The sequence below is a fragment of the Hyla sarda genome, unplaced genomic scaffold (genome assembly GCF_029499605.1).
Source record: "Hyla sarda isolate aHylSar1 unplaced genomic scaffold, aHylSar1.hap1 scaffold_81, whole genome shotgun sequence".
Taxonomy (NCBI): Eukaryota; Metazoa; Chordata; class Amphibia; order Anura; family Hylidae; genus Hyla; species Hyla sarda.
Window position 1 is genome coordinate 239,688 of NW_026610836.1, and position 25,042 is coordinate 264,729.

At 50.2% G+C, this 25,042-nt stretch overlaps 1 protein-coding gene across 1 annotated transcript in view; it reads right to left on the reverse strand.

Annotated features, from left to right (window-relative positions):
• Positions 1–25,042, reverse strand: part of XPO5 (exportin 5) — an 84,581-nt gene that overhangs the window by 44,784 nt on the left and 14,755 nt on the right. Inside the window, exons 2-13 of the mRNA XM_056554608.1 lie at positions 22,714–22,835; positions 19,835–19,907; positions 18,857–18,994; positions 16,952–17,134; positions 15,064–15,090; positions 14,697–14,882; positions 3,718–3,794; positions 3,535–3,637; positions 2,427–2,510; positions 2,231–2,356; positions 2,072–2,162; positions 1,872–2,000 (exon numbers count right to left, since the gene is read on the reverse strand). Coding sequence (XP_056410583.1) covers positions 1,872–2,000; positions 2,072–2,162; positions 2,231–2,356; positions 2,427–2,510; positions 3,535–3,637; positions 3,718–3,794; positions 14,697–14,882; positions 15,064–15,090; positions 16,952–17,134; positions 18,857–18,994; positions 19,835–19,907; positions 22,714–22,835 — 1,339 coding nt within the window. The remainder of the gene's footprint in view (positions 1–1,871; positions 2,001–2,071; positions 2,163–2,230; positions 2,357–2,426; positions 2,511–3,534; positions 3,638–3,717; positions 3,795–14,696; positions 14,883–15,063; positions 15,091–16,951; positions 17,135–18,856; positions 18,995–19,834; positions 19,908–22,713; positions 22,836–25,042) is intronic.

Below are 25,042 nucleotides of genomic sequence, written 5' to 3' on the forward strand. Positions count from 1 at the left end.
ACAGAGTGTACAGGAGATGTAATGGAGGAGGAGTACAGAGTGTACAGGAGATGTAATGGAGGAGGAGTACAGAGTGTACAGGAGATGTAATGGAGGAGTACAGAGTGTACAGGAGATGTAATGGAGGAGGAGTACAGAGTGTACAGGAGATGTAATGGAGGAGGAGTACAGAGTGTACAGGAGATGTAATGGAGGAGTACAGAGTGTACAGGAGATGTAATGGAGGAGTACAGAGTGTACAGGAGATGTAATGGGGGAGGAGTACAGAGTGTACAGGAGATGTAATGGAGGAGTACAGAGTGTACAGGAGATGTAATGGAGGAGTACAGAGTGTACAGGAGATGTAATGGAGGAGTACAGAGTGTACAGGAGATGTAATGGAGGAGTACAGAGTGTACAGGAGATGTAATGGAGGAGGAGTACAGAGTATACAGGAGATGTAATGGGGGAGGAGTACAGAGTGTACAGGAGATGTAATGGAGGAGGAGTACAGAGTGTACAGGAGATGTAATGGGGGAGGAGTACAGAGTGTACAGGAGATGTAATGGAGGAGGAGTACAGAGTGTACAGGAGATGTAATGGAGGAGGAGTACAGAGTGTACAGGAGATGTAATGGAGGAGGAGTACAGAGTGTACAGGAGATGTAATGGAGGAGTACAGAGTGTACAGGAGATGTAATGGGGAGGAGTACAGAGTGTACAGGAGATGTAATGGGGAGGAGTACAGAGTGTACAGGAGATGTAATGGAGGAGGAGTACAGAGTGTACAGGAGATGTAATGGAGGAGGAGTACAGAGTGTACAGGAGATGTAATGGGGGAGGAGTACAGAGTGTACAGGAGATGTAATGGGGGAGGAGTACAGAGTGTACAGGAGATGTAATGGAGGAAGAGTACAGAGTGTACAGGAGATGTAATGGAGGAAGAGTACAGAGTGTACAGGAGATGTAATGGAGGAGGAGTACAGAGTGTACAGGAGATGTAATGGAGGAGGAGTACAGAGTGTACAGGAGATGTAATGGAGGAGGAGTACAGAGTGTACAGGAGATGTAATGGAGGAGGAGTACAGAGTGTACAGGAGATGTAATGGAGGAGTACAGAGTGTACAGGAGATGTAATGGGGGAGGAGTACAGAGTGTACAGGAGATGTAATGGAGGAGGAGTACAGAGTGTACAGGAGATGTAATGGAGGAGGAGTACAGAGTGTACAGGAGATGTAATGGGGGAGGAGTACAGAGTGTACAGGAGATGTAATGGAGGAGGAGTACAGAGTGTACAGGAGATGTAATGGAGGAGGAGTACAGAGTGTACAGGAGATGTAATGGAGGAGTACAGAGTGTACAGGAGATGTAATGGAGGAGGAGTACAGAGTGTACAGGAGATGTAATGGAGGAGGAGTACAGAGTGTACAGGAGATGTAATGGGGGAGGAGTACAGAGTGTACAGGAGATGTAATGGAGGAGTACAGAGTGTACAGGAGATGTAATGGGGGAGGAGTACAGAGTGTACAGGAGATGTAATGGAGGAGGAGTACAGAGTGTACAGGAGATGTAATGGAGGAGTACAGAGTGTACAGGAGATGTAATGGAGGAGGAGTATAGAGTGTACAGGAGATGTAATGGAGGAGGAGTACAGAGTGTACAGGAGATGTAATGGAGGAGGAGTAGAGTGTACAGGAGATGTAATGGAGGAGTACAGAGTATACAGGAGATGTAATGGAGGAGGAGTACAGAGTGTACAGGAGATGTAATGGAGGAGGAGTACAGAGTGCACAGAAGATGTAATGGAGGAGGAGTACAGAGTGAACACAAGATGTAATGGGGGGGGGGGGGGGAGCGCGTACACGAGCGCGGACCGCCAGCGTCACCACTTACAGCTGTTCAGTCCGGACTCCGAGGGGGCAGACAGCTGGAACTGCAGCCATTCCTCCGCTAGGCAGAAACCGGTCATGGGGTCCAAGCGACAGGCTGAACGCATCACGTCGCCTATTAAAGCCTTAAAATCTACAGGAGACAGAACACAAGTTGAGGGTCGGCCCCATACCCCCGCGGACCCCCGAATACACTCCACTCACAGTTAAAGAAGGTGTTGAAGTCTTCGTCATTGTCGCAGTCCAGGCGCGAGTATTCACAGCTGGGGCTGTCGTTCCTGGAGGGGAAGCCCACCTGAAGATACAGAGACAGTCAGTGGGGGCCAGAGATGGGGAGAGCGGACCCCACAAGACCCTCCGCACCTTCACCACATTACTCATGGAGATCCTCAGGAACTCCGGGACCATGGCCTTCACTGCCGCGTCCTTGGAGAGAACTTCATGTCTGAAGATGGAGCCCCACGTCATCAGGGTGGACGATCTGAGGAACTGAGGGGGCGCAGGTATTAGAGGGGGCAGCGGTGCAAAGGAAAGGACATCATCAGCGGCTGACACTCACCTGACTTGGGTGAACCGTAAACTCCCGCAACGAGCTCAGGTATTTACCGAAAGTCACCGGGATCTTTACTTTGAAGTCCGGGGACTGAGGCACAAAACAGAGGGTGTAAGGAGGTGTGGGGCAAGAGGAGGAGGAGGAGCAGAGGTGTGGGGCGAGAGGAGGAGGAGCAGAGGTGTGGGGCGAGAGGAGGAGGAGCAGAGGTGTGGGGCAAGAGGAGGAGGAGCAGAGGTGTGGGGCAAGAGGAGGAGGAGCAGAGGTGTGGGGCAAGAGGAGGAGGAGCAGAGGTGTGGGGCGAGAGGAGGAGGTGGAGCAGAGGTGTGGGGCGAAAGGAGGAGGAGCAGCAGAGATGTGGGGCGAGAGGAGGAGGAGCAGCAGAGATGTGGGGCGAGAGAAGGAGGAGGAGCAGCAGAGGTGTGGGGCGAGTGAAGGAGGAGGAGCAGCAGAGGTGTGGGGCGAGAGAAGGAGGAGCAGCAGAGGTGTGGGGCGAGAAAAGGAGGAGGAGCAGCAGAGGTGGTGGGTGAGAGAAGGAGGAGGAGCAGAGGTGTGAGGCAAGAGAAGGAGCAGAGGTGTGGGGCGAGAGGAGAAGGAGCAGAGGTGTGGGGCGAGAGGAGTAGGAGGAGCAGAGGTGTGGGGCGAGAGGAGGAGAAGGAGCAGAGGTGTGGGGCGAGAGGAGGAAGAAGAGCGAGGAAATGCGAGGGCGAGGAGGAGGAAATGCGAAGGCGAGGAGGAGGAAATGCGAAGGCGAGGAGGAGGAGGAAATGCGAAGGCGAGGAGGAGGAGGAAATGCGAGGGCGAGGAGGAGGAAGAGCGAGGAGGAGGAGCCAGTGGCGAGGAGGAGGAGCCAGGGGCGAGGAGGAGGAGCCAGGGGCGAGGAGGAGGAGCAAGGGGCGAGGAGGAGGAGCAAGGGGCGAGGAGGAGGAGCAAGGGGCGAGGAGGAGGAGCAAGGGGCGAGGAGGAGGAGCAAGGGGCGAGGAGGAGGAGCAAGGGGCGAGGAGGAGGAGCAAGGGGTGAGGAGGAGGAGCAAGGGGTGAGGAGGAGGAGCAAGGGGCGAGGAGGAGGAGCAAGGGGCGAGGAGGAGGAGCAAGGGGCGAGGAGGAGCAGTCCTTACCAGAGTGAGCGCGCACAACTGGCTGCCCAGAGCGCACAGCACCTGACACAGCCTCTTGAGGAAGACGTAGCGCTTCTCCTGCAGCCCCTCACTGTGCGCCTTCCTGTACACAGAGCGGGAGAAACATGAGGAGACAAATAATGGGAAGGACAAGAGATTATACAGACTGAGGGCGACACTTACTGAGCGGCGGCCATGATACACTGCATGGGGTTATCACCAAACAGGACCAGGAGGGGGAGACGGTCCTCCAGCTTCCCCTGTGTGCACAATAATATACAATGAGGACTACTACCCCCACCATGGTAATCAAGATATAACATACAGATACCCTGTACTGATCCTGTATTATACACTACAGCTGCACTCACTATTCTGCTGGTGAGATCACTGTGTACATACATTACTTATCCTGTACTGATCCTGAGTTATATCCTGTATTATACTCCAGAGCTGTACTCACTATTCTGCTGGTGAGGTCACTGTGTACATACATTACATTACTTATCCTGTACTGATCCTGAGTTATATCCTGTCTTATATTCCAGAGCTGTACTCACTATTCTGCTGGTGAGGTCACTGTGTACATACATTACATTACTTATCCTGTACTGATCCTGAGTTATATCCTGTCTTATATTCCAGAGCTGTACTCACTATTCTGCTGGTGAGGTCACTGTGTACATACATTACATTACTTATCCTGTACTGATCCTGAGTTATATCCTGTATTATACCCCAGAGCTGTACTCACTATTCTGCTGGGGAGATCACTGTGTACATACATTACATTACTTATCCTGTACTGATCCTGAGTTATATCCTGTATTATACTCCAGAGCTGTACTCACTATTCTGCTGGTGAGGTCACTGTGTACATACATTACATTACTTATTCTGTACTGATCCTGAGTTATATCCTGTATTATACTCCAGAGCTGTACTCACTATTCTGCTGGTGAGATCACTGTGTACATACATTACATTACTTATCCTGTACTGATCCTGAGTTATATCCTGTATTATACTCCAGAGATGCACTCACTATTCTGCTGGTGAGGTCACTGTATATACATTACATTACTTATCCTGTACTGATCCTGAGTTATATCCTGTATTATACTCCAGAGCTGTACTCACTATTCTGCTGGTGAGGTCACTGTGCACATACATTACATTACTTATCCTGTACTGATCCTGAGTTATATCCTGTATTATACTCCAGAGCTGTACTCACTATTCTGCTGGTGAGGTCACTGTGTACATACATTACATTACTTATCCTGTACTGATCCTGAGTTATATCCTGTATTATACTCGAGCTGTACTCACTATTCTGCTGGTGAGATAACTCTGTACATACATTACATTACTTATCCTGTACTGATCCTGAGTTATATCCTGTATTATACTCCAGAGCTGTACTCACTATTCTGCTGGTGAGGTCACTGTGTACATACATTACATTACTTATCCTGTACTGATCCTGAGTTATATCCTGTATTATACTCGAGCTGTACTCACTATTCTGCTGGTGAGATAACTCTGTACATACATTACTTATCCTGTACGGATCCTGAGTTATATATCAGACAGGAGGCTCGTATCTTGCATTAATCTTTCTTTCTTTAATGCTCATAGCAGAAATATCATAATGCTAATAACGTATAGAAATAACTACAATTCCCAGCGGTCCCCTGTGAACTCCTCCTCTCTTCCCTGCATGCTGGCTCCTATAAAAGGGACTGCTTGTAGATCTTCTTCCTCTTTCTCTGCTCTGGCAGCAAGATAAGTATAATCTGTGGATTTTATATCTTTTGTACCTGAAGTATAATCCGTGGATTTTATATCTTTTGTACCTGAAGTATAATCTGTGGATTTTATATCTTTTGTACCTGAAGTATAATCTGTGGATTTTATATCTTTTGTACCTGTAGTATAATCTGTGGATTTTATATCTTTTGTACCTGAAGTATAATCCGTGGATTTTATATCTTTTGTACCTGAAGTATAATCTGTGGATTTTATATCTTTTGTACCTGAAGTATAATCTGTGGATTTTATATCTTTTGTACCTGTAGTATAATCTGTGGATTTTATATCTTTTGTACCTGTAGTATAATCTGTGGATTTTATATCTTTTGTACCTGAAGTATAATCTGTGGATTTATATCCTTTGTACCTGAAGTATAATCTGTGGATTTTATATCATTTGTACCTGAAGTATAATCTGTGGATTTTATATCTTTTGTACCTGTAGTATAATCTGTGGATTTTATATCTTTTGTACCTGAAGTATAATCTGTGGATTTTATATCTTTTGTACCTGAAGTATAATCTGTGGATTTTATATCTTTTGTACCTGAAGTATAATCTGTGGATTTTATATCTTTTGTACCTGAAGTATAATCTGTGGATTTTATATCTTTTGTACCTGAAGTATAATCTGTGGATTTTATATCTTTTGTACCTGAAGTATAATCTGTGGATTTTATATCTTTTGTACCTGTAGTATAATCTGTGGATTTTATATCTTTTGTACCTGTAGTATAATCTGTGGATTTATATCCTTTATACCTGAAGTATAATCTGTGGATTTTATATCTTTTGTACCTGAAGTATAATCTGTGGATTTTATATCTTTTGTACCTGTAGTATAATCTGTGGATTTTATATCTTTTGTACCTGTAGTATAATCTGTGGATTTTATATCTTTTGTACCTGTAGTATAATCTGTGGATTTTATATCTTTTGTACCTGAAGTATAATCTGTGGATTTTATATCTTTTGTACCTGAAGTATAATCTGTGGATTTTATATCTTTTGTACCTGAAGTATAATCTGTGGATTTTATATCTTTTGTACCTGAAGTATAATCTGTGGATTTTATATCTTTTATACCTGAAGTATAATCTGTGGATTTTATATCCTTTATACCTGAAGTATAATCTGTGGATTTTATATCTTTTGTACCTGAAGTATAATCTGTGGATTTTATATCCTTTATACCTGAAGTATAATCTGTGGATTTTATATCTTTTATACCTGAAGTATAATCTGTGGATTTTATATCCTTTATACCTGAAGTATAATCTGTGGATTTTATATCTTTTGTACCTGAAGTATAATCTGTGGATTTTATATCCTTTATACCTGAAGTATAATCTGTGGATTTTATATCTTTTATACCTGAAGTATAATCTGTGGATTTTATATCCTTTATACCTTAAGTATAATCTGTGGATTTATATCCTTTATACCTATAGTCTATATTCTTTGTATTCCTATATTCTTATCTATATTCTTACAACTAGTGTCTGTTTTCATTATTCTACTTTATTTTCATCCCTCACTTGTCTTCTATCTAGTTTTCCATCTACCTAAGATCCCTCGGTTCTTATTTCACCTTCCTCCCTCTTTTCTTACTTTATTCCCCGACTGGCTCACCTGACGCCATTTTGGGGCTTTCGCGCCGTCTTCCTCCTCTAGTTCCCGCCGCTAGCATCGGCTTCGCGGGCTTGGAGGTTCGGGGGCGTGGACTTGTGACGCACAGCCAGCGTCGCTCTGAGGTCACGGACCGCGCGACCTATCACAGTACTGACAGCCGTGATCTCGCGAGATTACGGCGGCAGTCACTGCAGCTGGGCTACGCCTCCTCTCCTCGTCGCCAGTGTTGTGCGAGCGGTGAGAGGAGCGCCAGCATTGCGATCTGTGTATATTCCCTGTGTAAGTCTGCTGAACCCCTGCAGGACACACTAGCAGCTGCATTGTCTCTAGGGAGCATTATTCTGGTCTTGTAGCGACCTTAACCCTTAGTGGCACAGACTCAATTGTGCTCTGTGCGGATATCTAGATTCTTCTAATACTCCCTGATTAGATACCGCTTATACCTTTCTCCTTAGCTACTTGTAGCTTATTATACCAACATTATGTCTGAAGATAACACACATCCTAGAGCTGCCGGACAGGCTGTAGAGGTGGATGCCTCACAATATATGTCTCCTGCCCAGATACAAGATCTTATTAATAAGTCCATACAAGCAGCGCTGACGGCCACTACAGTTCCTATTGTACCAAAACCCACTACTTCTAGGAACCAAACTACTAGTGGCAAAGCCCTTTGTAAGCGAAAGCATACATCGGGTCGTGTCGACTCCCCGGCTGGGGAAGAAAACAATATGCCCCAGACAGGACCCAACCCGGCCTGTCACGACCCGTATTCATCAGAACATACCCGACCCTTGGGCCTCAAGGAGACCACAATGAGGCATAAGACCGCCAGACGGTCAAAACCCAATTCATTTGACACCTCTGGGGAAGACTCATCCGCTGAATCGGATGGAGTGGACACCGCAGATTCAGAATCTGAGGACGCAGATGCGGGGCTCATGGCAGATTATGATGATGCCATTGTAGAAACGCCTAAGGAGGCTATACTAGATACACTAGGGCAACCATTTTTCAGTCCTGATGCGATCACACATCCCCGTTCTGGGGACTGGGCTCCACTACCCCAAGACGCACAATATGTGGAATTCTGGACTAGAAGGTCTTTTGACCGGTCCAATCAAAACAAATTAAGGGCCGAATGCCCTAGGCCATTTGTCACCAAAAAGGTGGCAATGACATCAGAAATAGACCCGGTACTACTTAAGTACCTGAAGAGGTCCGGCAAATATGCAACGAAAGGGATTGAACGTTCTTTCAAGCTCATCCAAGATCGGATTTTGGACATGTTAGGGCCACTGACAAAAATCCTTAACCTGTCAGAACAGGCGGCCTCCTCGGCCCGACCTGTCAATTTAGATCAGCTGAGAGGCTGGGCCCAAAGGGCCGTTTGTATGCTGGGAAGTGCGAACACATCCTGTTCCATTGAGCGGAGAAGATCTATCCTGATGAAATTAGAACCGCAGCTATCACACCTAGCTGAAAAGGGTCCCTCGGCTGAAGGCATGCTGTTTGGAGAGGATCTCATTAAAGACATTAAAGGGTACCTCTCATCAAAAAAAACTTTTGATATATTATAGATTAATGTATGCAAGAATAACTTTACAATTGCATGTTTTTAAAAAATATGCTTCTTTCTATTTAATTTTCCACTTTGAAGAAATGACCACTAGGGGTCTCCCTACCAGTCCTGGCAGCAAGCATTTCAGACTCATGCTGGAGTCCTAAACACTACGAGCTGCCAGTCTGCTTTGTTCACAAAGGAGAACACTCAGAGCTGCCAGCCTGCTTTGTTCACAGCCTGTTTGGCTGTGAACAAAGCAGGCTGGCAGCTCTGAGTGTTTAGGACTCCAGCATGAGTCTGAAATGCTTGCTGCCAGGACTGGTAGGGAGACCCCTAGTGGTCATTTCTTCAAAGTGGAAAATTAAATAGAAAGAAGCATATTTTTTAATAACATGCAATTGGAAAGTTATTCAACATTCATTAATCTAAAATATATCAAAAGTTTATTTGATGAGAGGTACCCTTTAATAAATTTGTTAGCCTCTTCACTAGCCTAGATAAGGCTCAATCCTCACTTAAGAAGGCAGGTCAACCCGCCAAGGTTTTTGGTAAGGCCGGCAGAAGCAGAGGCCGATCTGCTGGCCGCAATGCCTTTCATGCCCTATAACAGACCAGTTGCCCAGCAATACCCCGTACAACAGCCGTACCCATTGCCGGTTGCCCAACCGGCTCCATTCTTCCCCCCACGGGGTCGACCCTGGAGAGGACGCGGTGGACGTGGATTTCCAAGGTCACGGCCGCCAACCGGTGAGTACCCTCTCTATGACACTCTCATACACTATAGTGGGGGGCAGACTGATGTATTTTACCCACGTCTGGTCCACGATTACGGCAAACGCTTGCGTTCTCAACACGATAGCGGGATACCTAATAGAATTCCTGTCCTTACCAGTACTAAACATAATTCCCCAACCGACGTATCGTCACTTCAAGATGGAGGGGATCCATTTGCTGAGAGATCTTCTGTGGCCAGGAGATTGGCTTGTAAAAATAGACTTAAATGACGCGTACCTTACGGTCCCGATGCACCCCACATCTCAGAAATTCCTAAGATTTCTATGGAAAGACCGCATGTGGCAATTCACTTGCCTTCCATTCGGTTTGTCATCGGCCCCGTGGTGTTTCACCAAGTTGATGAAACCCGTGGTGGCGGCTCTTCGGAGCAGAGGGGTGAGACTCATAATCTACCTAGACGATCTGCTAATTATGGCACGGTCCAGAGCGCAGGCTGCATTACACAGTCAATGGACGGTATCGTTGTTGGAGGAACTAGGTTTCCTCATCAATCACAAGAAGTCGGTTCTTTACCCGAAACAAGAGATGGAATTTTTGGGTTTCATGGTAGACACCCAAAAGGCTGTTCTACGGTTGCCCAAATCCAAACTGGCTCTGATTCGCAAAGAAATCAGAGCAGTAGGTTGCGTATTGCGCAAAGGTCGCGCATCTTTGAGGATTATCGCACGGATCGTCGGCTTATTGTTGGCTTCTATCCAGGCGATATTTCCGGCCCCTCTCCACTATCAGGCACTGCAACGACTGAAAACCCTGCATCTTCGACAGGGTTTATGGTATGCAGACGAGGTGGCCCTTTGCCCCCAATCGGTGACAGAGTTGCAATGGTGGTTACGTCACGCCGTAGAATGGAACAGCAGGACGATTTTCAACTCTTCCCCGAACATAATCATAGAATCAGATGCGAGCCGACAAGGTTGGGGAGCTCGCTGCGGGTGTCACGCCACTGGAGGGATATGGTCAGAAGAGGAATCTCTTCTCCATATCAACGCTCTGGAACTCCTAGCAGCGTTCTTCGCTCTCGGGAGTTTCCTTCCACGGGAGTCCAATTGTTGCGTACTATTACGCATGGACAATGTGGCGGCAGTACAATATATCAACCGCCTGGGTGGCACGAGATCCAAAATGTTGGCGGACATTGCGTCCGACTTCTGGCATTTCGGCTTCTCCAGAGCCATTTTCCCGATTGCGGAATATATTCCAGGGGTATCCAACGAGGTGGCAGACGAATTCCCGCTACTTGATCGACTCCAGCGATTGGACGCTGGACTGATCTGTTTTCCGACAACTTCGAGAGCTCTTTGCCTCTCGTCTCAATTGTCAGTTACCCCGGTTTTACAGTTGGAGACCGGACCCGGAAGCATCAGCGGTGGACGCGTTCCGCCAGATGTGGCCGCAGGGGACGCATTATGCGTTTCCTCCTTTCCCGATGATAACCAGAGTCCTTTTCCAAGTAGCGAATCAGAAAGCGAAGGTGGCTCTGGTCACACCTTGGTGGCCAACGCAACCATGGATTCCCCTTCTATTGGGGATGTCGGTAGATTACCCCAGGTTGATTCCCCATTTGCCTCAGCTCCTCACAAATCCGTCCAAGGGTCTACACCCGTTGATACTGGAGGGCAACCTTCCACTCCTCGTGTGGTTGGTTTCGGGGTGCCGGACGCAGGTGGAGATCTTTCACAATCAGCTAGAGATCTCCTCGCCTTGGCCCCAGGGACTAGATCGGCATATTGATCTGCATGGGCCCTGTGGGTTCGCTGGTGTGATCAACGGGAAACTGATCCCGTTCCAGCACCTGTTCCAGTCATACTGAACTACCTAGCGGACGCTTTCGAGATGGGAAAGTCTTATAGTTCACTTAACGTGTACAGATCTGCCATCTCGGCATATCATTGTCCAGTCGACTCCTTACCGGTCGGTAAGCATCCATTAGTGTGCCATCTGCTTAGGGGAGTGAAGTTTAAAGTCCTCCCCGGCCTAGATATCATTCCACGTGGGATGTCTCCCGAGTGTTGGACATGTTTTCCTCTTGGGAAGACAATGATTCGTTATCTTTGAAACTTCTGTCTCTAAAATTAACTACTCTTTTATGCTTAGTTTCCATTAAGAGGGTATCGGACGTCAAGGCCCTTGATATATCTAGGCGACAATTTTCGCCTGAAGGGGTCCGTTTTACGGTTGTTCGGAGAACGAAGACAGGACTTCAATCAGTCTTCTACCCGTTTTCCGACGCATCCCAAACTTTGTGTGGTGCGATGTCTTCAGTTGTACGAGACACAGACAGCGGCCGTACGATCGCTCAGTCACAATCAATTGTTAATATCTTATGTTCAGCCTTACTTACCGGTCTCCTCGGCTACTTTAGCTAGGTGGGTGAGATCAGTAATGGAGATGGCGGGAATTGCTATTTCCCTGTTTGGCGCTCATTCCTCTAGAGGTGCTATGGCTACTATAAGGTGGTCACTTCAGGAGGTTCTCTCTCCGATCTCTTGTTAGCCGATGACTGGTCGTCTGAGACGACTTTCCGCCGTTTTTATTTCCGTCCGGATGCACATGTTTCTGTATCAGTTCTTTAACTGTCAATTGTCTATGCCTGTACTTTTGTATGGGCATCTAGCTTTAAACTTGCAAGATACGAGCCTCCTGTCTGATATATAAATGTAGATTTTCCTAGCTTGTGACGGAAAATATAAGTTATATGAAGACAGGAGGCGAGTATCTTCCCTCCCTACCCTCCCTGTTATGGTGTTTGCTTTCTTTACAGGGTATTGAATGGAGAAGACGCCGCCGTAGCTGTGGAAACTGCTGTTCCTGTTGAACTTGTTCCTTGCAGTTTCTGTTCTGTTGCATCAGATGGATCTCGGTCCTGTTGGCCGGATGCTCGGAGGAGCCCAAGTGGAGTTGTTCTACTGTTCCGGGGTTCGTCTGCGATCAAGCAATTCGCATAAAGAAAGAGGAAGAAGATCTACAAGCAGTCCCTTTTATAGGAGCCAGCATGCTGGGAGGAGAGGAGGAGTTCACAGGGGACTGCTGGGAATTGTAGTTATTTCTATACGTTATTAGCATTATGATATTTCTGCTATGAGCATTAAAGAAAGAAAGATTAATGCAAGATACGAGCCTCCTGTCTGATATATAACTTATATTTTCCGTCACAAGCTAGGAAAATCTCGGTTTATATCCTGTATTATACTCCAGAGCTGTACTCACTATTCTGCTGGTGAGGTCACTGTGTACATACATTACATTACTTATCCTGTACTGATCCTGAGTTATATCCCGTATTATACTCCAGAGCTGTACTCACTATTCTGCTGGTGAGATCACTGTGTACATACATTACATTACTTATCCTGTACTGATCCTGAGTTATATCCTGTATTATACCCCAGAGCTGTACTCACTATTCTGCTGGTGAGATCACTGTGTACATACATTACATTACTTATCCTGTACTGATCCTGAGTTATATCCTGTATTATACTCCAGATCTGTACTCACTATTCTGCTGGTGAGATCACTGTGTACATACATTACATTACTTATCCTGTACTGATCCTGATTATATCCTGTATTATACTCCAGAGCTGTACTCACTATTCTGCTGGTGAGGTCACTGTGTACATACATTACATTACTTATCCTGTACTGATCCTGAGTTATATCCTGTATTATACTCCAGAGCTGTACTCACTATTCTGCTGGTGAGGTCACTGTGTACATACATACATTACATTACGTATCCTGTACTGATCCTGAGTTATATCCTGTATTATACTCCAGAGCTGTACTCACTATTCTGCTGGTGAGGTCACTGTGTATATACATTACTTATCCTGTACTGATCCTGAGTTATATCCTGTATTATACCCCAGAGCTGTACTCACTATTCTGCTGGTGAGGTCACTGTGTACATACATTACATTACTTATCCTGTACTGATCCTGAGTTATATCCTGTATTATACTCCAGAGCTGTACTCACTATTCTGCTGGTGACGTCACTGTGTACATACATTACATTACTTATCCTGTACTGATCCTGAGTTATATCCTGTATTATACTCCAGAGCTGTACTCACTATTCTGCTGGTGAGGTCACTGTGTACATACATACATTACATTACGTATCCTGTACTGATCCTGAGTTATATCCTGTATTATACTCCAGAGCTGTACTCACTATTCTGCTGGTGAGGTCACTGTGTACATACATTACATTACTTATCCTGTACTGATCCTGAGTTATATCCTGTATTATACTCCAGAGCTGTACTCACTATTCTGCTGGTGAGGTCACTGTGCACATACATTACATTACTTATCCTGTACTGATCCTGAGTTATATCCTGTATTATACTCCAGGACTGTACTCACTATTCTGCTGGTGAGGTCGCTGTGTACATATATTACATTACTTATCCTGTACTGATCCTGAGTTATATCCTGTATTATACTCCAGAGCTGTACTCACTATTCTGCTGGTGAGGTCACTGTGTACATACATTACATTACTTATCCTGTACTGATCCTGAGTTATATCCTGTATTATACCCCAGAGCTGTACTCACTATTCTGCTGGTGAGGTCACTGTGTACATACATTACATTACTTATCCTGTACTGATCCTGAGTTATATCCTGTATTATACCCCAGAGCTGTACTCACTATTCTGCTGGTGAGGTCACTGTGTACATACATTACATTACTTATCCTGTACTGATCCTGAGTTATATCCTGTATTATACCCCAGAGCTGCACTCACTATTCTGCTGGTGAGGTCACTGTGTACATACATTACATTACTTATCCTGTACTGATCCTGAGTTATATCCTGTATTATACTCCAGAGCTGTACTCACTATTCTGCTGGTGAGGTCACTGTGTACATACATTACATTACTTATCCTGTACTGATCCTGAGTTATATCCTGTATTATACTCCAGAGCTGTACTCACTATTCTGCTGGTGAGGTCACTGTGTACATACATTACATTACTTATCCTGTACTGATCCTGAGTTATATCCTGTATTATACTCCAGAGCTGTACTCACTATTCTGCTGGTGAGGTCACTCTGTACATACATTACATCACTTATCCTGTACTGATCCTGAGTTATATCCTGTATTATACCCCAGAGCTGTACTCACTATTCTGCTGGTGAGGTCACTGTGTACATACATTACATTACTTATCCTGTACTGATCCGGTGTTATATCCTGTATTATAATCCAGAGCTGTACTCACTATTCTGCAGCTTCAGAGCTGAATCCCCCCCGATCAGGTGATTAGTATCATGTGATGATCTGGGTGGGGGTACGGATGCAGATGTATGAGTGCCGCTCTGGAGTCCTCACCTTCCTGCTGACAGCGATGAGCAGACACTCCGCGGCCTCCACTTGCAGTTCATCCTCCTCCAGCAGGAGGCACAACATCTGCAGCAGTTTACAGTCCTGGGCGGTGATGTGAATGATGGACACCCAGTCAATGTATCCGGCCAGTGTGTTCAGAGCCGCCAGCGCCACCCGGCACAGGCCCTGGTACTGCAGGGAGCAAGAACAGCATTAATGGGGCGGATCCAGTCTATAATATGGTGTAAATCCTCTGCTTGTTGTCAGTGAATAGATGTGGATATATCTGTGGGAGGGGCTATAATATAACCATAAGATGTGTAAGCACTGGGGCCCCGGGCCCCTCCAGGACCCCCGACTGCAGCAGCCTCACCTTATCCTTCTGGGAGGAGTCGCTCTTCTGTAGGGAGGAAAACACAAGAGTCAGGAAGACCGGGATATACAGAGCGCCCCCGTATACACGGCAGGGTACAGAGCGCCCCCGTATACACTGCAGGGTACAGAGCGCGCCCCCCCCCCCTGTATACACGGCAGGGTACAGAGCCCCCCGTATACACGGCAGGGTACAGAGCCCCCCGTATACACTGCAGGGTACAGAGCGCGCCCCCCCCCCTGTATACACGGCAGGGTACAGAGCCCCCCGTATACACGGCAGGGTACAGAGCGCCCCCCCCCCCCCGTATACACGGCAGGGTACAGAGCGCGCCCCCCCCCCCCTGTATACACGGCAGGGTACAGAGCCCCCCGTATACACGGCAGGGTACAGAGCGCCCCCCCCCCCGTATACACGGCAGGGTACAGAGCCCCCCGTATACACTGCAGGGTACAGAGCCCCCCGTATACACTGCAGGGTACAGAGCCCCCCGTATACACTGCAGGGTACAGAGCCCCCCGTATACACTGCAGGGTACAGAGCCCCCCGTATACACTGCAGGGTACAGAGCGCCCCCCCCCCCGTATACACGGCAGGGTACAGAGCCCCCCGTATACACTGCAGGGTACAGAGCGCCCCCGTATACACTGCAGGGTACAGAGCGCCCCCCCCCCCCGTATACACGGCAGGGTACAGAGCCCCCCGTATACACTGCAGGGTACAGAGCGCCCCCGTATACACTGCAGGGTACAGAGCGCCCCCCCCCCCCCCCGTATACACGGCAGGGTACAGAGGCCCCCGTATACACTGCAGGGTACAGAGCCCCCCGTATACACTGCAGGGTACAGAGCGCCCCCGTATACACTGCAGGGTACAGAGCGCCCCCGTATACACTGCAGGGTACAGAGCGCCCCCGTATACACTGCAGGGTACAGAGCGCCCCCGTATACACTGCAGGGTACAGAGCGCCCCCCCCATATACACTGCAGTATACAGAGCACCCCCCCGTATACACTGCAGGGTACAGAGCGCCCCCGTATACACTGCAGGGTACAGAGCGCCCCCCCATATACACTGCAGTATACAGAGCACCCCCCCGTATACACTGCAGGGTACAGAGCGCCCCCGTATACACTGCAGGGTACAGAGCGCCCCCCCATATACACTGCAGTATACAGAGCGCCCCCCCGTATACACTGCAGGGTACAGAGCGCCCCCGTATACACTGCAGGGTACAGAGCGCCCACGTATACACTGCAGGGTACAGAGCGCCCACGTATACACTGCAGGGTACAGAGCGCCCACGTATACACTGCAGGGTACAGAGCGCCCCCGTATACACTGCAGGGTACAGAGCGCCCCCGTATACACTGCAGGGTACAGAGCGCCCCCGTATACACTGCAGGGTACAGAGCCCCCCGTATACACTGCAGGGTACAGAGCGCCCCCGTATACACTGCAGGGTACAGAGCGCCCCCGTATACACTGCAGGGTACAGAGCGCCCCCGTATACACTGCAGGGTACAGAGCACCCCCATATACACTGCAGTATACAGAGCACCCCCCCGTATACACTGCAGGGTACAGAGCGCCCCCGTATACACTGCAGGGTACAGAGCGCCCCCGTATACACTGCAGGGTACAGAGCGCCCCCGTATACACTGCAGGGTACAGAGCGCCCCCATATACACTGCAGTATACAGAGCACCCCCCCGTATACACTGCAGGGTACAGAGCGCCCCCGTATACACTGCAGGGTACAGAGCGCCCCCGTATACACTGCAGGGTACAGAGCGCCCACGTATACACTGCAGGGTACAGAGCGCCCCCGTATACACTGCAGGGTACAGAGCGCCCCCTGTTGGTGGGTACACGGCTCAGGACTCACCAGCTGCTGGTATTGATGGACGGCGTCCCCCAGGATGCTCAGCATGAAGGTGAAGAGCTGCTCCATGTTCTGGGTCATGGTGGTCTGGATGTCGCGGCGGCGCTGGCCCGGAAGGTTCTGAAAGGTGACCACGTCCTCCGCCAACCGCAGCAGAATGAACATCACCAGCTCCGTCTGCACCTCCTGAAAGACAGGTCAGAGGTCACCCCCGGATGATACCCCCCGTCCCTGTCCCCCCCCCCCCGGGTGTGTTGGGAGCCCGTACCCCCCCTCCCCCAGCATTATGAGGAGCCCCGTACCCCCCTCCCCCAGCTCTATGAGGAGCCCCCTACCCCCCTCCCCCAGCTCTATGAGGAGCCCCCTACCCCCCTCCCCCAGCTCTATGAGGAGCCCCCTACCCCCCTCCCCCAGCATTATGAGGAGCCCCGTACCCCCCACTTCCCCAGCTCTATGAGGAGCCCCGTACCCCCCTCCCCCAGCTCTATGAGGAGCCCGTACCCCCCTCCCCCAGCTCTATGAGGAGCCCCGTACCCCCCTCCCCCAGCTCTATGAGGAGCCCGCACTCCCCTCCCCCAGCATTATGAGGAGCCCCGTCCCCCCTCCCCCAGCTCTATGAGGAGCCCCGTACCCCTCTCCCCCAGCTCTATGAGGAGCCCGTACCCCCCTCCCCCAGCTCTATGAGGAGCCCCGTACCCCCCTCCCCCAGCTCTATGAGGAGCCCGCACTCCCCTCCCCCAGCATTATGAGGAGCCCCGTCCCCCCTCCCCCAGCTCTATGAGGAGCCCCGTACCCCCCTCCCCCAGCTCTATGAGGAGCCCGTACCCCCCTCCCCCAGCTCTATGAGGAGCCCCGTACCCCCCTCCCCCAGCTCTATGAGGAGCCCTGTCCCCCCCCTCCCCCAGCTCTATGAGGAGCCCCGTCCCCCCTCCCCCAGCTCTATGAGGAGCCCCGTCCCCCCTCCCCCAGCTCTATGAGGAGCCCCGTCCCCCCTCCCCCAGCTCTATGAGGAGCCCCGTCCCCCCCCTCCCCAGCTCTATGAGGAGCCCCGTCCCCCCCTCCCCCAGCTCTATGAGGAGCCCCGTCCCCCCCTCCCCCAGCTCTATGAGGAGCCCCGTCCCCCCCTCCCCCAGCTCTATTAGGAGCCCCGTCCCCCCCTCCCCCAGCTCTATTAGGAGCCCCGTTCCCCCCTCCACCAGCTCTATTAGGAGCCCCGTCCCCCCCCTCCCCCAGCTCTATTAGGAGCCCCGTCCCCCCCCCTCCCCAGCTCTATTAGGAGCCCCGTACCCCCCTCCCCCAGCTCTATGAGGAGCCCCGTACCCCCTCCCCCAGCTCTATTAGAAGCCCCGTACCCCCCTCCCCAGCTCTATGAGGAGCCCCGTACCCCCCTCCCCAGCTCTATGAGGAGCCCCTTACCCCCCTCCCCCAGCTCTATTAGGAGCCCCATACCCCCTCCCCCAGCTCTATTAGGAGCCCCATACCCCCTCCCCCAGCTCTATTAGGAGCCCCGTACCCCCCTCCCCCAGCTCTATTAGGAGCCCCGTACCCCCCTCCCCCAGCTCTATTAGGAGCCCCGTACCCCCCTCCCCCAGCTCTATTAGGAGCCCCATACCCCCTCCCCCAGCTCTATTAGGAGCCCCGTACCCCCCTCCCCCAGCTCTATTAGGAGCCCCGTACCCCCCTCCCCCAGCATTATGAGGAGCCCCGTACCCCCCTCCCCCAGCTCTGTGAGGAGCCCCCTACCCCCCTCCCCCAGCTCTATGAGGAGCCCCGTACCCCCCTCCCCCAGCTCTATTAGGAGCCCCATACCCCCTCCCCCAGCTCTATTAGGAGCCCCGTACCCCCCTCCCCCAGCTCTATTAGGAGCCCCGTACCCCCCCTCCCCCAGCTCTATTAGGAGCCCCGTACCCCCTTCTTGATGAGCCCCTCCAGCTCGGTCAGCATGTTGGGCCAGTGCTGCGGCCATTCCCGCTTTATCATCTCCACCACGATCCGGGCCAGCACGTCCTTTATGTGTCCCTCCTCCTCCAGGATGGGCCGGACCCCCTGTGAGGACAACACAGTATAAGAGAAGACGCTCACACACTGCACAGAACCCTCAGCTCTCCATAACATGGCTCCTCCGGATGATGAGGATTATTATTAAGATCTCTGCACAATGTGTCCGAACCCCAAACTGATACACTGTAACAACCTCAGCTGTGTGAGGACTGACCTGTGACCCCAAACTGATACACTGTAACAACCTCAGCTGTGTGAGGAGGACTGACCTGTGACCCCAAACTGATACACTGTAACAACCTCAGCTGTGGGGGGGGGGGGGGGGGGGGGACTGACCTGTGACCCCAAACTGATACACTGTAACAACCTCAGCTGTGTGAGGAGGACTGACCTGTGACCCCAAACTGATACACTGTAACAACCTCAGCTGTGTGAGGAGGACTGACCTGTGACCCCAAACTGATACACTGTAACAACCTCAGCTGTGTGAGGAGGACTGACCTGTGACCCCAAACTGATACACTGTAACAACCTCAGCTGTGTGAGGAGGACTGACCTGTGACCCCAAACTGATACACTGTAACAACCTCAGCTGTGTGAGGAGGACTGACCTGTGACCCCAAACTGATACACTGTAACAACCTCAGCTGTGTGAGGAGGACTGACCTGTGACGCCAAACTGATACACTGTAACAACCTCTGCTGTGTGAGGAGGACTGACCTGTGACCCCAAACTGATACACTGTAACAACCTCAGCTGTGTGAGGACTGACCTGTGACCCTCCCCCCAATACAGCAGGCCCCCCCCACCCCGCAATACAGCAGCCACCCCCAACAATGTAGGGACCCCGGGAAACGCTGTGACCCTGCGGAGGAGGCACTTACAGCGGCCATGAGCCTCATCACACTGTCCTTCAGGAGAAGCTTCTCATCCCCCTCCATGTTATTCCACCGAAACCTGCGAGAGAAGAGAACTGATCACCTCCAGAGCTGCACTCACTATTCTGCTGTTACATCATGTCTTCTACTCCAGAACTGCACTCACTATTCTGCTGCTACATCATGTCTTATCCCCCAGAGCTGCACTCACTATTCTGCTGTTACATCTTGTCTTATCCTCCAGAGCTGCACTCACTATTCTGCTGCTACATCATGTCTTATCCTCCAGAGCTTCACTCACTATTCTGCTGTACATCATGCCATATCCTCCAGAGCTGCACTCACTATTCTGCTGTTACATCATGTCTTATCCTCCAGAGCTGCACTCACTATTCTGCTGTTACATCATGTCTTATCCTCCAGAGCTGCACTCACTATTCTGCTGCTACATCATGTCTTATCCCCCAGAGCTGCACTCACTATTCTGCTGTTACATCATGTCTTATCCTCCAGAGCTGCACTCACTATTCTGCTGTACATCATGTCTTATCCTCCAGAGCTGCACTCACTATTCTGCTGCTATATCATATCTTATCATCCAGAGCTGCACTCACTATTCTGCTGCTACATCATGTCTTATCCTCCAGATCTGCACTCACTATTCTGCTGTTACATCATGTCTTATCCTCCAGAGCTGCACTCGCTATTCTGCTGTTACATCTTGTCTTATCCTCCAGAGCTGCACTCACTATTCTGCTGCTACATCATGTCTTATCCTCCAGAGCTTCACTCACTATTCTGCTGTACATCATGCCATATCCTCCAGAGCTGCACTCACTATTCTGCTGTTACATCATGTCTTATCCCCCAGAGCTGCACTCACTATTCTGCTGTGACATCATGTCTTCTCCTCCAGAGCTGCACTCACTATTCTGCTGCTACATCATGTCTTATCCCCCAGAGCTGCACTCACTATTCTGCTGTTACATCATGTCTTATCCTCCAGAGCTGCACTCACTATTCTGCTGTTACATCATGTCTTATCCTCCAGAGCTGCACTCACTATTCTGCTGCTACATCATGTCTTATCCTCCAGATCTGCACTCACTATTCTGCTGCTACATCATGTCTTATCCTCCAGATCTGCACTCACTATTCTGCTGCTACATCATGTCTTATCCTCCAGAGCTGCACTCACTATTCTGCTGCTACATCATGTCTTATCCTCCAGAGCTGCACTCACTATTCTGCTGTTACATCATGTCTTATCCTCCAGATCTGCACTCACTATTCTGCTGTTACATCATGTCTTATCCCCCAGAGCTGCACTCACTATTCTGCTGTTACATCATGTCTTATCCCCCAGAGCTGCACTCACTATTCTGCTGTTACATCATGTCTTATCCTCCAGAGCTGCACTCACTATTCTGCTGTTACAACATGTCTTATCCTCCAGAGCTGCACTCACTATTCTGCTGTTACATCATGTCTTATCCTCCAGAGCTGCACTCACTATTCTGCTGTTACAACATGTCTTATCCTCCAGAGCTGCACTCACTATTCTGCTGTTACATCATGTCTTATCCTCCAGAGCTGCACTCACTATTCTGCTGCTACATCATGTCTTATCCTCCAGAGCTGCACTCACTATTCTGCTGCTACATCATGTCTTATCCTCCAGATCTGCACTCACTATTCTGCTGCAACATCATGTCTTATCCTCCAGATCTGCACTCACTATTCTGCTGCTACATCATGTCTTATCCTCCAGAGCTGCACTCACTATTCTGCTGTTACATCATGTCTTATCCTGCAGAGCTGCACTCACTATTCTGCTGTTACAACATGTCTTATCCTCCAGAGCTGCACTCACTATTCTGCTGTTACATCATGTCTTATCCTCCATAGCTGCACTCACTATTCTGCTGTTACATCATGTCTAATCCTCCATAGCTGCACTCACTATTCTGCAGTTACATCATGTCTTATCCTCCAGATCTGCACTCACTATTCTGCTGCTACATCATGTCTTATCCTCCAGAGCTGCACTCACTATTCTGCTGCTACATCATGTCTTATCCTCCAGAGCTGCACTCACTATTCTGCTGCTACATCATGTCTTATCCTCCAGATCTGCACTCACTATTCTGCTGCTACATCATGTCTTATCCTCCAGAGCTGCACTCACTATTCTGCTGTTACATCATGTCTTATCCTGCAGAGCTGCACTCATTATTCTGCTGTTACATCATGTCTTATCCTGCAGAGCTGCACTCATTATTCTGCTGTTACATCATGTCTTATCCTCCAGAGCTGACTCACTATTCTGCTGTTACATCATGTCTTATCCTGCAGAGCTGCACTCACTATTCTGCTGTTACATCACTTCTTATCCTCCAGAGCTGCACTCACTATTCTGCTGTTACATCATGCCATATCCTCCAGAGCTGCACTCACTATTCTGCTGTTACATCATGTCTTATCCTCCAGAGCTGCACTCACTATTCTGCTGTTACATCACTTCTTATCCTCCAGAGCTGCACTCACTATTCTGCTGTTACATCATGTCTTATCCTCCAGAGCTGCACTCACTATTCTGCTGTTACATCATGTCTTATCTTCCGGTCGGTGAGACGTTTCGAGGAGTCAGGCATGACTGAAGGAGAGGAAACCGCAGCAGCAGAGTGTAGAGCGCAGAGCACTTCCTCATGTGCAGCAGAGCCAGGTGTGCGGCTGATCCTCAAAAGCTGAACTAGAAAGCGTCAACCATGAGCCCATCCCCCGCCCCACCGAGGGCAGAGATCACAACAGAAGCCACAGTAAGCCCCCCATAACGGGTCAGGGACCCCCCAACAAGGACCTGGCCCCCTGCAGCCCCTCCTTACTTCACCACATGCTCCAAAACCTGGAGGCCGAAATGTCTGATGATCGGAGGCTGAGACTTCTCCGCCAGCTGCAGCCCGCAGGGAACGCACACCGCGCACGTCTCCTTAAACTCCTCACAGAACTGCGGGAAAGAGGGGAACAAATAAGGGGGGACACCAGACACCCACAGAGGAACCCCGACCCCGGTATACTATATAGCTGCAGCCCGCAGGGAACGCACACCGCGCACGTCTCCTTAAACTCCTCACAGAACTGCGGGAAAGAGGGGAACAAATAAGGGGGGACACCAGACACCCACAGAGGAACCCCGACCCCGGTATACTGTGCGACACCCCCGAGAGGAACCCCGACCCCAGTATACTGTACAACCCCGAGAGGAACCCCGACCCCAGTATACTGTACAACCCCGAGAGGAACCTGACCCCGGTATACTGTACAACACCCCCGAGAGGAACCCCGACCCCGGTATACTGTACACCCCCGAGAGGAACCCGACCCCGGTATACTGTACAACACCCCCGAGAGGAACCCCTATATACTGTACAACACCCCCGAGAGGAACCCCGACCCTGGTATACTGTACAACCCCGAGAGGAACCCGACCCCGGTATACTGTACGACACCCCCGAGAGGAACCCCGACCCCAGTATACTGTACAACCCCGAGAGGAACCCCGACCCCGGTATACTGTACACCCCCGAGAGGAACCCCGACCCCAGTATACTGTACACCCCCGAGAGGAACCCGACCCCAGTATACTGTACAACCCCGAGAGGAACCCCGACCCCAGTATACTGTACACCCCCGAGAGGAACCCCGACCCCAGTATACTGTACAACCCCGAGAGGAACCCCGACCCCGGTATACTGTACACCCCCGAGAGGAACCCCGACCCCGGTATACTGTGCGACACCCCCGAGAGGAACCCCGACCCCAGTATACTATACACCCCCGAGAGGAACCCGACCCCGGTATACTGTGCGACACCCCCGAGAGGAACCCCGACCCCGGTATACTGTACACCCCCGAGAGGAACCCGACCCCGGTATACTGTACAACCCCGAGAGGAACCCCCACCCCGGTATACTGTACACCCCCGAGAGGAACCCCGACCCCGGTATACTGTGCGACACCCCCGAGAGGAACCCCGACCCCAGTATACTGTACAACCCCGAGAGGAACCCGACCCCGGTATACTGTGCGACACCCCCGAGAGGAACCCGACCCCGGTATACAGTACAACCCCGAGAGGAACCCCGACCCCGGTATACTGTACGACACCCCCGAGAGGAACCCCGACCCCAGTATACTATACACCCCCGAGAGGAACCCGACCCCGGTATACTGTGCGACACCCCCGAGAGGAACCCCGACCCCGGTATACTGTACGACACCCCCGAGAGGAACCCCGACCCCGGTATACTGTATGACACCCCCGAGAGGAACCCCGACCCCGGTATACTGTACACCCCCGAGAGGAACCCCGACCCCGGTATACTGTACGACACCCCCGAGAGGAACCCCGACCCCGGTATACTGTACAACCCCGAGAGGAACCCGACCCCGGTATACTGTACACCCCCGAGAGGAACCCGACCCCGGTATACTGTACAACCCCGAGAGGAACCCTGACCCCATAACTAAACCCCAAGGCCGAAGCCCGGGGTGTAAACCCCTATTGCTTACCCCTTAAAAATTAGCTTTTATTGATATTTATTAAAATATAGTTCCCACAACAAAAACGATTAAAACTGACAACCATGTGATCCAAATATGTCAGTGGGTGCATCTATAGGATCAATGTCCTCTCAAATACTAGGTAGCCCTGCAGTGGCTGCCTGTTAAAGGGATCACTCTGGTGTCGCTTAAAACATAAACACAGTTGCCGCCTCTACATGTTTCGCCGCCTCCGCGGCTTTCTCAAGAGGCAATGGTGGCAATGGCAGCTGCCAAAATGGCGGAGGGGGTATATATAACCCATCCCTCTGATGTCATCAATATGGGCCCAGTCATGTTCTCCAATGTAGTCCATTGTAACAAACATTGCCGATAGGGCAACCAATAAAATGTAACTTGTAATCAGCACCATCTGTGTGCGAAAATCATTCACCAATGCGGGACCTGAATTACCTAATCCGACGGTCCCACGTCATACTCCGTCATCAATTGATGTCAGCACTTACTACCGACATCATCAGAATGCGCGGCGCATGTCAGAAGCCGTCTACGGAGAACTTCAAACATCCGCCGGTCTGCTGGGATCAGCTGCGCCTGCGCGAATGTCTCCCCAGATATTCGCCGCGCATGCGCTAGAACTTAGAAAAAAAG